General features: G+C 35.5%; 1 protein-coding gene and 1 pseudogene across 1 annotated transcript; both read right to left on the bottom strand.

Moving 5' to 3' along the window:
- The window catches only part of LOC107554015 (heat-stable enterotoxin receptor-like), an 8497-nt pseudogene extending 1749 nt beyond the window's left edge, over positions 1 to 6748 (bottom strand).
- A 4630-nt stretch (positions 6749 to 11378) lies between these two features.
- On the bottom strand, positions 11379 to 17164 carry LOC107554055 (cold shock domain-containing protein C2-like). Its single transcript, XM_016236429.1, has 4 exons — positions 16921 to 17164; positions 16217 to 16426; positions 12256 to 12378; positions 11379 to 12063 (listed from the first exon to the last, which is right to left on the bottom strand). The coding sequence occupies exons 2-4, from the start codon at positions 16390 to 16392 to the stop codon at positions 11901 to 11903; spliced, it is 462 nt and encodes a 153-aa protein (XP_016091915.1). The 5' UTR covers positions 16393 to 16426; positions 16921 to 17164; the 3' UTR covers positions 11379 to 11900.
- Between the last annotated feature and the right edge of the window lie 116 nt (positions 17165 to 17280).

Below are 17280 nucleotides of genomic sequence, written 5' to 3'. Positions count from 1 at the left end.
TCCACAGTCGCACCGTTGATGGTCAGAGGAACATGTTGAGTGCGCACTCTCCTGAAGTCAACAACAATCTCCTTCGTCTTCTCCACATTCAGAGAGAGATTGTTGTCACTGCACCACCCGGCCAGGCGGCTCACCTCGCTCCTATAGTTTGTCTCATCTCGGTTGCTAATGAGACCCACTACAGCCGTGTCATCTGCAGACTTAATGAAGAGGTTGGAGTTGTGTAACGGTGTGCAGTCGTGGGTCAGCAGAGTGAAGAGGAGGGGGCTCAGCACACATCCTTGGGGGGACCCAGTGTTCAGTGTGATGGCGCTGGATGTGTTACTGCCGACCCGAACTGCCTGAGGTCTTCCAGTCAGAAAGTCCAACAGCCAGTTGCACAGCGAAGTGTTCTGCCGACCCGTACTGCCTGAGGTCTTCCAGTCAGAAAGTCCAACAGCCAGTTGCACAGCGAAGAGTTGAGCCCCAGCTGGACCAGTTTGTGAATGAGCTGTTGAGGGATGATTGTGTTGAATGCTGAACTGAAGTCTATGAACAGCATTCTGACGTAGGAGTCTTTTTTGTCCAGGTCTGTGAGTGCTGAGTGGAGGGTAGTGGCGATGGCGTCATCGGTCAGCGGTTGGACCGATATGCAAACTGGAAGGGGTCCAGGGAGGGGGGGAGGGCAGACTTGATGTGGTGCATGACAAAGCACTTCATGAGGATGGTGGTAAGTGCAACTGGACGGTAGTCATTGAAGCAGGATGGAGATGACTTCTTTGGAACTGGAATGATGGTGGTAGCTTTGAAGCATGTGGGGACAACAGCCTGGCTTAGCGAGATGTTGAAAATGTCTGTGAAGACATCAGTGAGTTCCACTGCACAGTCTCTCAGTGCTGCTTCAGTTAGGTTATTAGTGAGAAATAACGAGGTTATAAGAGAGAAACAATGCGGCAAGACGTGCATCCAAATGAGAGGGAGAGAAGTAATATAACTTCTTATATTAACTAACGTACTCTACGATTAGCTCAGTGAATAATTAAAAAAAACATAGACCCGGCTAGAACAAGCGGAGTGATACAAAATTGTGAAAGGGCGTTCCTGTAGCGATACCGTGAGATATTTGTTCTGGTATCGCTACAGGAACGCCCTTCTCTAAGGTCCAAATTCGGCGTGGCGCTGCCATTGTCACCTTCTTCTTCTGTGGTTTTTGTCATCTTCTGATTGGTCAACTTCAGCTGGATCACCAAATCGTCTCGTTCAACCGCACATACGCCACGAATTTAAACCGACAGAGTCCGAGTTTTTTTGACATGTTTGAAAATTATCTGGAGGACAGGAGGTGCTCCTAACGTTCTCGGATCGGCCCGTAATTCTTCTCACACGGTACAAGCCGCGACCATGCCAGCATCTGCGATTTTCTCCCTAGAGAAAAAAATCGTCTGCGAGCTCCTATGACAGCATAAATCGCACCGTGTACGCCCGCCTTTAAAGCTGCTTTGACACAATCTGTATTGTCAAAATCGCTATATAAATAAAGATGACTTGACAAAAATCAAATCTCTATCTATCTAATTGTCGGTCTGTGGGGCGTATGTAATTGCACATGACAATATGTTAGTTCATAATTATATTTTAAGTAATTTTGTATAATCCACACATTTTTTGTAAAACAACATAATTTGAATCTTTATAATGCAAATATAAAACCTTTTAGCAACTTTAAAGCTTCAGTCCCCGTTCATTGTAATTGTATGTATAAGAGCTACCAGCATATTATTCTGAAAAGCACTTTTTGTGTGAGTAAATGATTGAGTACAGAATTTTCATTTTTGGCTGAACTATCTTTTTACAATTAAACGTCACATGTAACAACAAATGCATGCATGATGGGTAATCACCAGTAGGTGGCATTGATGATTGTGTATTTTTATGCAGCTTTCTATAAATCTTTCTCTCACCAGTACGATTAGAGCAGGAGCTTGTATAGAATGTGCACCTCTTTTCCAGGATAAAAATAAACCACCCTTTCACCTTTACTGGGAGTGAGAATTGTATTGAAGTCAACGTCTGCAATCTTCTCTACCATACGGTTATCAACCACGCAGACGTCCGTGGACTGCAGTGATGCTTGCATGGACATAAGACATGCCCTGCAGGAGGGCAAAGAGTTCATACAAGAAACTATGTTAGTACAGTACATTCACATAACCATTTATGATACGTATATATCATCTCTAGTAGGTCAATATTAAACCATCCATCCAGACACAGCTAAATCCAAAGCACTAAATAATGCATTTTGAATTTAAAGGAAGAGTTCACCCAAAAATGAAATTTTCTGAAAATAATCCACAATCGACACGACTCAAGTCCATTAATTAATATTTTGTGAAGCAAAAACCTGCAACTTAAGAAATATTATAAGAATCATTAAGGCCTTTTAACTTTAAAACGTTTATAATCCATAAAAACGCTTCCTCCAGTGAAAAAGTCCATCCTCTGCTGTCCTCTCACATTAAAACCCACCGACATATTTGTTTAGATCTGTTTTCAGTTGTAAACAGTGCTTGATCTGTGCATATTTCTCTCCTGATTCAGATGAGATGACTTTTCACTGGATAGAGCAATATTATGGGTAGAGGACTTGTTGATTATTATGTTTTTATCAGCTGTTCGAACGCTCATTCTGATGGCACCCATTCACTGCAGAGGATCCATTGGTGAGCAAGTGAGGTAATGCTAAATTTCTGATGAAGAAACAAACTCATCTACATCTTGGACGGCCTGAGGGTGAGTACATTTTCAGCTAATTTTACGTTTTGGGTGAACTATTCCTTTAAACAATTTCTCCAGGCACTGATAAATACAAACAAACAAACAAATAAATAAATAATACATTTTGCATAAAAAAAATTACTAAATGAAGATATAAACACCTGTATCATTCCATTACCTTTGCAATGACATGCATGGCAGAGATCTTAAACTGCCAGTCCATGAAGATCTCTTCTGGGTATGAAATCTTATCATTAAGTACATGCTAAAAGAATAAATCAAAACATATTATAGTGTTTGTGTACTACATCAGAATTTAAGACACCTTTGATTTGATTAAATGAGGCTCATTGTAATACTCACTCTAAGGGATCCTCTCTCTCCATATTCAAACATGCCAAAATACTCATTGTAATACTCATAGAATTTGGTCAGGTAGTAATTATCAATTTTCAATGGCTGAAATGGAAGTGGCATTATGATATCGGTTGTGAACAAGAGAAAGTTACTATCTTTCTTAAGATAAAAGTTTTTATCTTAAAATGATTCAATGCCAGTGTTTTATTATTCAGTGAAGAGAATGAAATCCCTACTGCGTTGAGCTCTATCCTCTGTCTTTCAGCGAAGCTTCCATCTGTGAGCCTTAATTCCAGAAGGATAACAATCTATAAAGAAACCAACTTATTACAAAAACTCAGAGCAACAGAATAATTTTTGATATAAGTGAGTAATTGTACAGTACTTTTTTATCGTAGCGTGCGCGGCGTAGGATGAAGCTACTATTTTGTGTAGAGTCTTCCTCAATCTAATGACAAGAGATAAATATAAAAAATGATAAAGAAACATTTTATAATGTTTTATAATAACTTTGATGCCAGTGCATTACCTTCAGACTGATCATATTCTACTCATTTGGCTCTAAAGGCGTACTGAGTTCAGAGGAAACGTGAAACCATCTTTTCTGCATGTGTCTGTAATATCTATTTTGTAGTAAAAAAAAAAAACCTACAAAAGATGTAAGTTTTAATGTCTGTCTGATAATCCCTTCACAGTTCCACATATACAGTGATATATCTGACATCTGTGGCATACCTCATTGTTATTGTTAGTGTAGATCAAAGAGAATATCAGATCCCTGTCACCATATTCATCCAGCTGATAGTCTCCAGCTATACATGTGGTATGGGTTTTTTCCAGATCTATATTACCCTGTGGATCTACTAAAGCAAGTGCAATATTATGAGAAATTACTTTTTAACTTTGAAAGACACATTTCTGAAGTAGTTCATGCTGACGGACTCCATTTCCTAAATTTCTGAGGACGGTATGCAATATAATCATTCATCTGCATACAGAACAGTGAGAAGATGAGAATTAGTACTTCTAGATTCATAACAGGATTGTGAATGTGAAAAATGTGCAATTACACTTCTGTCAGGACCACTAACGTCAAAGATGATTGACAATTAGCAGTTTGGATTGGCGGTATGGTTCTGTTCTGGGCAAGAACTCCCTGCGCATCCATGCAGCCTAGCATGGATGAGAGCATGGAGAGCAGCAATAACCCCCCAGGGTAAACAGAACAGAACCAACATAAATGTATTGCAGATATCATTAAAGTTCAATACTGTTATGTACACATTTTAGAATTAGTCTGATTCAAGGAGAATCAGAAGGCTGAATCCTGACTGACAGAGGAGGAGATGGGGATGGAGGAGGGTAATTAGCTATTGAGCAATGCGAAAACTGCTGATACTACTGCGGGACCTTATATATGAATGCTTAGATAGGTGTCGTATTCCCACAGGTTGATGGGGATCAGCTGAGAGTCAGCTGATGCGAGCTTGACTAACGTGACCTGCCAGAACTAACGCTACGCTAGATTCTACAAAATGACTTTGCCTCCACCATTTATATGTGTCTTTTATATTACATAACATTATATACAATTTTAAAGTCTATCATAAAAATATAAATTATTGCATTTAAAAAAACTATGATTACCTAAACAATGAGTGAAATAAATAAAGTCAATATTTAATGTGAGAAACTAAGCGTGTGGCAAAATTATACAACAAAAATGAAAAACACACAATCATTGTAAAGTTTGTAGTTGGCAAGATTTTTTAATCATTTTTAAAGTCTCTTATAAAAAAGTGAAGTGAAGTGACATGTGGCCAAGTATGGTTACCCATACTTGGAATTAGTGCTCTGCATTTAACCCATTCTATACTCACCAAGGCTGCATTTATTCAATCAAGAATACAGTAAAACTATAATATTGTTAAATATTACAACAATTTCAAATAACTGTTTTCCATTTTAATATATTTAAACATTTAATAGAGAAACTAAGCGTGTGGCAAAATTATACAACAAAAATGAAAAACACACAATCATTGTAAAGTTTGTAGTTGGCAAGATTTTTTAATCATTTTTAAAGTCTCTTATAAAAAAGTGAAGTGAAGTGACATGTGGCCAAGTATGGTTACCCATACTTGGAATTAGTGCTCTGCATTTAACCCATTCTATACTCACCAAGGCTGCAAGGCTTATTCAATCAAGAATACAGTAAAACTATAATATTGTTAAATATTACAACAATTTCAAATAACTGTTTTCCATTTTAATATATTTAAACATTTAATTAAATTTTTTAAACATTTGTTCCTGTGGCAAAACTGAATTATTCCATTACTCCAGACTTCAGTGTCACATGATCCTTTAAAAATCAATCTAATATGGTGATATGGTGCTCCAAAAACATTTCTTATTATTACCAATGTTGAAAGCAATTGTCATGCTTAATATTTTTGTGGAAACTGTGATACACTTTTTTTCAGGATTCAATGAATTGAACATTCAAAAGAACAGCATTTTTGAAATAGAAATCTGATTGATATTTACATGTGTGTATTTAATATACACTACATGGCAAATGTATAAGCACACACCTATTAATTATTGAATTCAGGCGTCTCAATCAGACCCCGTGCCACAGGAATATAAAATTAAGCACAGAGCCATGCAGTCTGCATTTCCAAACATTTGTGAACAAAAAGGATTATTCTGAAGAGCTCAGTGAACTTTTGCAGTTGGTAAAATTTCATCCCTGCTAGATAGTTCACGGTAAGCTGTAAGTGTTATTATTGGAAAATAGAAACATTTAGGAACAGCAGCAACTCAGCCATGAAGCAGAAGACCCTGTAAAGTCACTGAGCAGCGCCACCGAGTCCTAAGGAACATGGTGCGTAAAATTTGCCAGCGCTCTGCTGATTCCATAGCTGAAGATATTCCATAGCTGTTCCAAAATTCCACTGGCATTAACAAAAACTGTGCGGAGGGAGCTTCATGGAATGGGTTTCCATGGCTGAGCAGCTGCATGCAAGCCTCACATCAGCAAATTTAATGCCAAGAGTCATATGGAGAGGTGTAAAACACGCTGCCACTGGACTCTGGAGCAATGGAAACCTGTTCTGAGGAGTGACGAATCACACTTCTCTGTTTGGCAGTCTGATGCCTTAAATAAGTCTGATGTGGAAGAACTTGACTGGCCCGCACACAGCTCTGACCTCAATTCAATCAAACACCTTTGGGATGAACTGGAGATTGCAAGCCAGGGCTTCTCATCCAGCATTAGCGCTTGACCATGGAAACACTTCAAAATTGTGTGGAAAGCCTTTCCAGAAGAGTGGAAGATATTATAGCTGCAACGGGGGACCAACTCCATTTTAATGTCTATGTATTTAGATGCAATGTTGGTGTAATACTTTTGTCCATATAAAATGCAAGCTAAGAAATAAATATACCAAGGAAAATGACATTTCTGGCACAGAATGAATTGAGATTCTGATTGAATTTCAGAATATGTTTTGACCTGTCAGGACATAAATAGGAGATAAATAAAAACGTTACCCACCGTGTTGTTACCAGAAGTGTCAATGGTGTATTGTCTTGTGTTGGGCATTGTTAGCACCAGGACATTCTTCATAGCAGCGTTAGATGGCCCATTGTAATATCTGTCACTGTGAGAGAAAGTTGGTATTGCTTCTGAAACATTCCTGATGATATTTAAAACTGTATATGATGAACAATGTCCTTTAAAACAATTAAAAAAAAAGAAAGAATACATTTATTGAGAAACCATTGAAGCTGATAATAAGTATACAATATATAAAACTGTATATGATGAAACAATGTCCTTTAAAACAATTTAAAAAAAGAAAGAATACATTTATTGAGAAACCATTGAAGCTGATAATAAGTATACAATATCTAAAAATAAACTGACTAGTATTATGAGGATAAGAAAGATTATTATAATAAAATATTAAATGATAATAGAAATGATATGAAGGGAATATGGAATGTGTTAAATAATATTATCAGGAATGGATCAAGGAGCATAGAATATCCTCAGTATTTTATAGATAGTGAGGGGACTGTAAGCAACATGAATGATGTGGTTAATGGGTTTAATAACTTTTATGTAAGTGTCGGACCAAGATTAGCAGAGGGAATTGAAAATCAACAAACAGTAATAGTAATAGAGGTGAAGGCTATGGATTTTTTAGACAATAATCCAAATTCTATGTATTTGAAACCAACTGACGAAAAGGAGATTATTGAAATTGTTAGCAAATGGAAGAATAAAAAGTCCACAGACTGGAACGACATTGATATGGCTTTAATCAAAGAAATCATTGGGGCAATTGTTAAACCGTTAACTTATATTTGTAATTTGTCTTTTAAAACAGGTGTATTTCCAAGTAAAATGAAAATTGCCAAAGTCATTCCATTACACAAAGCTGGAGAAAGAAATCAATTTACTAATTATAGGCCATTGTCTCTACTCTCTCAGTTCTCTAAAAATTGTACGTTAATAGACTGGAAAATGTTATGGAAAAGCATGAATTGTTAGTTGATAGTCAGTAGGGATTTAGGTCGAACAGATCCACATCCATGGCATTAATGGAGTTAATTGAAAATATTACTAGTACTATAGATGATAAGAACTATGCAGTGGGAGTATTTATAGATTTAAAAAAAGTTTTTGATACAATTGATCACCGTTTATTAATCAATAAATTGAAAAATTATGGTATCAGAGTTGTACTTGATTGGATGAAAAGTTACATAAGTAACAGACTTCAATTCGTACAAATTGGGGAACATAGATCAGAGTGTTTAGATATCACATGTGGAGTCCCACAGGGGTCGATTTTGGGTCCAAATTTATTTATATTGTATATAAATGACATATGTAGGGTGACAAATCTCTTAAAATTTTTGATTTTTGCTGACGATACTAATATTTTCTGTGCTAGGGAAAATCTGCAGCAGCTTTTGGAGAGAAATAAAATGCTGGCAGCACAATCTGATAGGTAGCACTTTTCGCTATCGATTTGTGCTAGCTATCTTTTTAATAATGGGAGGTAGCTTTACAAAATTGATACTCCAGGGTGACACATCGTCATCCAATAAAATAACATTCATCAGTAGTGTTCCATTAAAGCAAGACTCTTTCATGGAGTGACTTTGCTTTAGGAGTGTCCATGATAGACATGCAAATAACCACATGCTGTAGTCCATATTCAAGAAGAAAGACAAAGTGCAGTTTCTCAGCCTTTGAGGTCAGCACAGTGTTTATTATTATCTTTATATTTTTTCTTGTAAATGAACTTGAATGTGCCACACTCATTGTGTTGTGCTTACACATTCGTTTCCAACGCATATATGCACCTGGTGCTTCCCCTCAATAATCATATCAAACATAGTCTTAGCAGTTCATATATTTATGGTTCGGTTTCATTTATGACTTCTGAGAAAAATCTGTGAAGTAAATCTTTTTGTAATGGGCCATAAGACGTCAGCAGACATCATAAGTCAAAGCCTATCTATGCAATTTTTTTTTACCAGCTGTTCTCTCTTCTCTAGCTAACATGCACATAAAAAATGTATGATTATATAAGGTGATAAAGAAAAGTAGCTGTTTCTTTGTAGAACTGCCCCATAACTAGTTGCAGGTTTATGAGCTGAGGGTGCATATAAATACAATACAATATAAAAGTGTATGAAGTGTAAAATGTGTAAATAAAGTTAATTACCCTTTTATAGTTTTTTGTATTGCGTTCCGTTTCCCCACTCAAAATTTAAATAGTCCTACATGTTCACGTGTAGTGCAGCTCACATAATGTTTTATAATGAGACTTCAGTCTTTCTTCTTTTACAGTTCAATCATTTATACATAACCACAATCTCTAGTTTATATGATGTACTGCTCCCTCTAGTTGTCATTTGTACACATGCCGCCCACTGAACACCCCACCCCTCACGTCCTTTCCGCCAATAAATGGCACTACAGCACATCTTAACACATTTATTGACAGGCCATGCTTTGACACTGGTGAAAGTTTTACAATTTGGAACAGTTTTGAAGTTTTTGTCACTGGATAATAATACTATATGATATGTGTATTTCTTTTTCATTGTTATTTGTTGATATACATTAAATAATTAAAATAATTAAATATATCATATTTTAAAGGGGTTATATGATGCTGCTAAAAAGTATTTGGTGTAGTGAAATGTGTTTATGCGATTTAAGGTTCAAAAAACACATTATTTTCCACATACTGTGCATTATTGTTTCTCCTCTATGCCCCGCCTTTCTGAAACGCTTCGATTTTTACAAAACTCATCGGTCTGAAAAGCGAGGTGTGCTCTGATTGGCCAGCTATCCAGTGCATTGTGATTGGCCGAATACCTCAAGCGTGTAACGGAAATGTTACGCCCCTTACCATATTAGGGCCTTTCACACCGCTTTAGTTCCAGAACTAAATGTACAGTACTAAAGTACTGGGACGATTTTGCGCGAACTATTTCCCAGTACCATTTAATGGGTTGCATTCGCACCGACAGTGTGTACTAAGAAGTGACGTAAGCCGGTCGACAGCGACGTCATTTGTGCGTGGCCTTCAACAACAGAAATAAATAAAAACAACGTTAACAACAGGAGGATGGAGGACGCTGTGATCGGAGCTGTGTTTTTGTTGTGTCTCGCGGGTTTCACAATAATGGACATGGAAACTCGACGTATACGTTAAGCGATTGAAAGAACGGAAAGGAGGACTAAGAATCTCCAACGACATCTGGCAGTGCTACATTTGCTACAAGTGCCTGCACTTCAGCATCTGTCCATCTATCGCTGTTATCCATATTTGCGAAATAAGTTGACACAATGTTTATAGTATGTTTACACGGCGTTTTAAATCATGGTGGGTGAGGGCGTTTTCGTACGCGTTTGGCCTATCAATGTCTACTTACGTCACGATTAGTACCAGTTGTGGTGGTTAGACCCTGCTCCGGAGTAAGAGCTAATTTGGTTCTCGAAAAAGGCTGTCCAGTACTAAAATCGCACCCAGTTCCGGCGGTGCGAATATGCCAAAAAGGGGGTAGTTCCACAGTTAGTTCTGGTACTATGAAAAGGTTCCTGCGGTGCGAAAGGCCCTAATGTGATGATCCCCTGTCCGGCCGGAGCGACGAGACAAAAACATTAAAACCCATTATAAACGAGGCATTTGTTGCATCCAGTGGGGACATAATTACGGATTATAATGACTTATACTGTCTTTTTGCATCCCGCCGCGTAAACATAAAACCATGTCTGCATTTGTGATCGGAGAAATTACAAACAACAAGTGCTACTCTACACTGCCAAAAAAACTCGCGTTTGAATCGTCAGTGGCAAATTCTTTAAATATAAAAAACGTACTTACAGTCTGTGAGTCAGAACAGCCGGCATTGTAGTCTACTCTACCAGGATCAGGAAACAGTCCTCCATAAAATGTGCTGCACACATCTGAATATTTGGGTTGAACTGTTCTGGAACAGTGTGGTAAATACAACTTAACCACTGATTTGTAGTCGTGTCACACCTTGAGTGAGCGGAGGCCTAGAGTGAGCAGAGGCCGGGGGCTAGAGTGAGCAGAGGCCGGGGGGCTAGAGTGAGTAGAGGTGGGCAGGCTTGAGAACTGCGCAGCCGGCGGGCATGTGTCAACCATATGTGACGACCACGGACTGGACTCCGCTTTGTCCACGGTGAAAGCCGATCCGGCGATCCACAGCGCGATGCAATTTAGTATATTTAAAATATATTAACTTTAAATGTAATATTGAATAAAACACTACAGTTTAAATTATAATCATGTGCTTTAGTATGTTAGTCAAGACATCAAAATACTTATTTTAAAGCACAACAAAAGATTATTCAAATATAATGATTTAAAATGACCTTTCAATTTGCTCCAAAGAGAAAGGAAAAATTGAAATGGCATCATATGACCCCTTTAATATTTATTTTAATTCTGGATAACACATTTACTTTGGTATATTCTCACAGTTGAATTTTATCTTTATTAGCACTTCATTTTCATAACCTGGATGGAATTTAAATTTTATTATTATTATTTTTTTTTTATCTGTAAAACTGAAAGTAGAATAAGTCATAACTTAAAATATGCTTTAATGGATAAGAAACATTGAGGAAGAAAAAAACACAGCATTGATTATGTTATTTCAGTTTTATTAGAATTATCATAAGAAGCATTGTTCTTGACAAAATGAACTACTGTGATTTTGGGATTTGTAGCTTTCATAGAGAAAACTAATATCAGTCCATCAATCACAATTAAAGAAATGGAAGTTTCCACTGATGTGCATTAATTGATTTTAGGAAATCAGTTTTACATAAATGACTTGAACATACACATCACAATGAACTCAAATGTCTCTGTACATAAAATGAAAATAAATAAATTATTAATTACATATAAATGACGAAATCTCAAACAAGGGCAACACTGCTGCTTTTGTTTCACAGTTATGTTATGTTCTGCCAATGCTATATTAAAGCTAATCTGACTTGCATCCCAAAACATTTTCCAAATAGACTTCTCACGACTTCCTGTTGCTAATTTGCCAGGCCGGAGAAAACAACAGTTGCATAACCCTAATTGCTATTCCATCCCTATCCTACTTACACACAACACCATTTAACACCAGCATGAGCACCTCGAGTTAAACTCTTCCTTTTATCTCTCCCTCTCTGCCTTTATTCTTCTTTTGGGCTCTGAATGTGTGAGCTAGGAGCTGATAACTTGCCCAGACCAGGTCTCGTGCTTCCTTCCGGAAGACAGGTTTGTGATGACCACCTCAACGGCTTGGAACTTTATGTTCTTGGGAGGAACAGGACACACTTTGTAGGTCACCTCATCCCCCTCCATTGGCACATATTCACCCTCAATCCCAAAAAAAAAAAAAAAAAAAAAAAAAAAAAAAAATATATATATATATATATATATATATAAATATATAAAAGTATATAATATAATATTTAAAAACTTTCTCTAATATATCAAAATATTCTTACTTTTTTTTTTTAAATAACATTTTTAAAGCAGATGCTAAACTAAAACAATTGTTATATTTCATACTTACTCTGAGATGTGAACAAATATGTCTTCTCCTCCATGGGAGGGGTGAATGAATCCATGACCTTGTGACCTTGAGAAGTTCTTGCAAATGCCCTTGAAGACGGGTCCAGATTTGGCTCTTACGGATCTGAGAAAATACCAGAGTAAAGTGGCTCTAGAATCAACTTATATGATTCCTTTTAGTAAATAAAAAGAGCAAAGCATCTCTTTATGCTTCATTGAAATTAACACAACAATATACGGTTCATCCTTTCTAACAGAGATTGACCAATATTATTTGTTACAATACAATACAATACAATATTGTAAAATTGCAATGCATTTTTTTGTATGCCATTTTACAATACAATAATCATTTTTATTATTATATTTATATATATATATATATATATATATTTCCATCCATTAGCCAATACGCATTATGCGATTTTGAAAATAAAAAATAATTACAATAATAAAATATTATAAATTGTGTGTGTGTGTATAAATGTGTTTCATATATATATATATAATTTTGTCTGCAATGACTTTCAGTCTTGGGCACAATGGTCACATTTTTATGTTTCATTTTATTTATTTGCTCTGAGATGTCTTAAATTGCTGATGTCTTTTTCACTCTTTTTGGCACTTATTGGTAGCCCTGATACCTAAAAGCCCTGACAGAGCAGGGTAGTAACTGATTACACGTAATCTGGATTACACAATCAGATTCCAAAAATTAAGTATTTGTAATTAGATCAAATGACATTTTAATATATCAGACCTGATTGCATGATTACATATTATTCACACAGTAGCAATAAATTATTCATAATTTAAATTCCTCCCTAATTCCTCTTTTTCATCTACTAAAAGTTCCTTTCTATAATACCTATCACTTATATAGAATCAGAAAGTCTTCTAGTTTTGTGGACATTCACACAGAGATCAGTCACTAGTCAGGTTATATAGATCTATACAGCATTTGACCAATGGATTTACAAAAAATCATTTCAGGTTTAAGAAGTGTTTCAACACTGCATCAACTACTGATGAACGCATTAATTTTTTATTGAATTACCACTCAGGTTATTTAACCATGTATTACTATAGCTTTGGAAGGCTTTTGTCTTTCAAACACATTAAAATGCACAAATTCACATTATTTCTTATTTACATGTAATGTTATATATAATTAACTTTAATATAACATTACACAAGTAATATAATGTTTAATGCACTTCATGTTGTTAATAACAACGAATGGAATATATGTTCTTACTCTTTGTATTTTTATATGGTACAAGATTATCCTATTTAAATCAATGTGATAAATGAGTAAGGTCAAAAAGTAGTCTGATTACATTACCTAAAATGGGAAATATGTAATGGATTACGTTACTAACTACAATTTTTGTCATGTAATTTGGAGTCAGTAACGGACTACAATTTGTAAGTAATCTACCCAGCTCTACTGATACTGAAGAACAAAGCAGAAAAGTGTCAATATCTGTATTACATTTACACGAAGTACATGAAATGCTTTTACTCTGTCAACACAGGTACTCACGCTGAAAAGGTGCGTGTGCGTTTGGTTGGCAGTGGACTAAGCGGTCCCCCAGAGATTGACCAATATTATTTGTTACAATACAATACAATACAATATTGTAAAATTGCAATGCATTTTTTTGTATGCCATTTTACAATACAATAATCATTTTTATTATTATATTTATATATATATATATATATATATATTTCATCATCCATTAGCCAATACGCATTATGCGATTTTGAAAATAAAAAATAATTACAATAATAAAATATTATAAATTGTGTGTGTGTGTATAAATGTGTTTCATATATATATATATAATTTTGTCTGCAATGACTTTCAGTCTTGGGCACAATGGTCACATTTTTATGTTTCATTTTATTTATTTGCTCTGAGATGTCTTAAATTGCTGATGTCTTTTTCACTCTTTTTGGCACTTATTGGTAGCCCTGATACCTAAAAGCCCTGACAGAGCAGGGTAGTAACTGATTACACGTAATCTGGATTACACAATCAGATTCCAAAAATTAAGTATTTGTAATTAGATCAAATGACATTTTAATATATCAGACCTGATTGCATGATTACATATTATTCACACAGTAGCAATAAATTATTCATAATTTAAATTCCTCCCTAATTCCTCTTTTTCATCTACTAAAAGTTCCTTTCTATAATACCTATCACTTATATAGAATCAGAAAGTCTTCTAGTTTTGTGGACATTCACACAGAGATCAGTCACTAGTCAGGTTATATAGATCTATACAGCATTTGACCAATGGATTTACAAAAAATCATTTCAGGTTTAAGAAGTGTTTCAACACTGCATCAACTACTGATGAACGCATTAATTTTTTATTGAATTACCACTCAGGTTATTTAACCATGTATTACTATAGCTTTGGAAGGCTTTTGTCTTTCAAACACATTAAAATGCACAAATTCACATTATTTCTTATTTACATGTAATGTTATATATAATTAACTTTAATATAACATTACACAAGTAATATAATGTTTAATGCACTTCATGTTGTTAATAACAACGAATGGAATATATGTTCTTACTCTTTGTATTTTTATATGGTACAAGATTATCCTATTTAAATCAATGTGATAAATGAGTAAGGTCAAAAAGTAGTCTGATTACATTACCTAAAATGGGAAATATGTAATGGATTACGTTACTAACTACAATTTTTGTCATGTAATTTGGAGTCAATACAATAATCATTTTTATTATTATATTTATATATATATATATATATATATATTTCATCATCCATTAGCCAATACGCATTATGCGATTTTGAAAATAAAAAATAATTACAATAATAAAATATTATAAATTGTGTGTGTGTGTATAAATGTGTTTCATATATATATATATAATTTTGTCTGCAATGACTTTCAGTCTTGGGCACAATGGTCACATTTTTATGTTTCATTTTATTTATTTGCTCTGAGATGTCTTAAATTGCTGATGTCTTTTTCACTCTTTTTGGCACTTATTGGTAGCCCTGATACCTAAAAGCCCTGACAGAGCAGGGTAGTAACTGATTACACGTAATCTGGATTACACAATCAGATTCCAAAAATTAAGTATTTGTAATTAGATCAAATGACATTTTAATATATCAGACCTGATTGCATGATTACATATTATTCACACAGTAGCAATAAATTATTCATAATTTAAATTCCTCCCTAATTCCTCTTTTTCATCTACTAAAAGTTCCTTTCTATAATACCTATCACTTATATAGAATCAGAAAGTCTTCTAGTTTTGTGGACATTCACACAGAGATCAGTCACTAGTCAGGTTATATAGATCTATACAGCATTTGACCAATGGATTTACAAAAAATCATTTCAGGTTTAAGAAGTGTTTCAACACTGCATCAACTACTGATGAACGCATTAATTTTTTATTGAATTACCACTCAGGTTATTTAACCATGTATTACTATAGCTTTGGAAGGCTTTTGTCTTTCAAACACATTAAAATGCACAAATTCACATTATTTCTTATTTACATGTAATGTTATATATAATTAACTTTAATATAACATTACACAAGTAATATAATGTTTAATGCACTTCATGTTGTTAATAACAACGAATGGAATATATGTTCTTACTCTTTGTATTTTTATATGGTACAAGATTATCCTATTTAAATCAATGTGATAAATGAGTAAGGTCAAAAAGTAGTCTGATTACATTACCTAAAATGGGAAATATGTAATGGATTACGTTACTAACTACAATTTTTGTCATGTAATTTGGAGTCAGTAACGGACTACAATTTGTAAGTAATCTACCCAGCTCTACTGATACTGAAGAACAAAGCAGAAAAGTGTCAATATCTGTATTACATTTACACGAAGTACATGAAATGCTTTTACTCTGTCAACACAGGTACTCACGCTGAAAAGGTGCGTGTGCGTTTGGTTGGCAGTGGACTAAGCGGTCCCCCTGTTTGGGGCGGTTTCCTCTCAAAGACATTACTGCCCTCTCTCAGAAAAGGCAATGAAAGTGAGACAGGTTTATGTGGGCAGTGCGGCTTTCGATCAGATGTAGACGTGCTGTCTGAATCAGCCATTGGTGTGAAGTTCACTGGAGATGAGATGAGGCCTCTGTGGTTTTGAAAAAAAAAAGGTTTTGAAAAACAAACAACATTTGTATTATATGTGATATATGAAACATTAAACATTTGCTTTGAAATATCCATCCTGCCTGACTTGATCTGTATTTTCTTAAGAGACGTTTAGTGTTGTTCTCTCTGCATTACAAACTGGGTGCAGCAGCTGCATCAGGACCACATCAAATCTTATTACTTGGGGCGACTGTTTTCCCCTTCATACTGTTTCCCTTTCATTGTTTTCCAATGCGCCAAGGGTTTCTACCCTGTAGTGTAAGAAAGGCCAAGCATACCGCAGACTCCAGATCAGCCGAATCGACAATGACTGTGATTAAACTTGTCATTATCAACCCGCTCAAAAATGCAGGTTGTTGACAAACGTAACGTTAGTCCACAGTATGCGACACCATAACAGTAAAGGCGTACGTTATTCGTTCAACGGTAATATATGGACAGGAAAATATAACAGGATAACGATGACATTCTTACCGTACGGTACGTTATAGTGGATACCAATCTGTCGGTTGATATCTCGCTGTGGAAACAAATATATCTACATAACTACATTAGAATCCAGTATTAAATGCCTGAATACTATCATTCGTGGTCCACATATTCGATTCAACGGACCCCTTCGTAGCACACAATAAATGAGGTTACGGGAGGAGAGGGAGGGCCACCCCATCAAAATTGAACGCGAGAGACGCGACGCGAGAAAACAAAAACGCTCCAATTATAATCAACGAGACTACAATGCAAGCGACAGAATCCTGACGCCAGACTTCAGTCGACCAATCAGAGCGCCCGTAATGTAACACAGGCGCGTTCTAGTTTTGACGCGACGCAATG

Source organism: Sinocyclocheilus grahami, unplaced genomic scaffold (assembly GCF_001515645.1).
Source record: "Sinocyclocheilus grahami isolate Dianchi unplaced genomic scaffold, SAMN03320097.WGS_v1.1 scaffold490.1, whole genome shotgun sequence".
Lineage (NCBI taxonomy): Eukaryota > Metazoa > Chordata > Actinopteri > Cypriniformes > Cyprinidae > Sinocyclocheilus > Sinocyclocheilus grahami.
The sequence above is the reverse complement of the archived record's forward strand: the minus strand, read 5'-3'. Positions and strand labels throughout refer to the sequence as shown.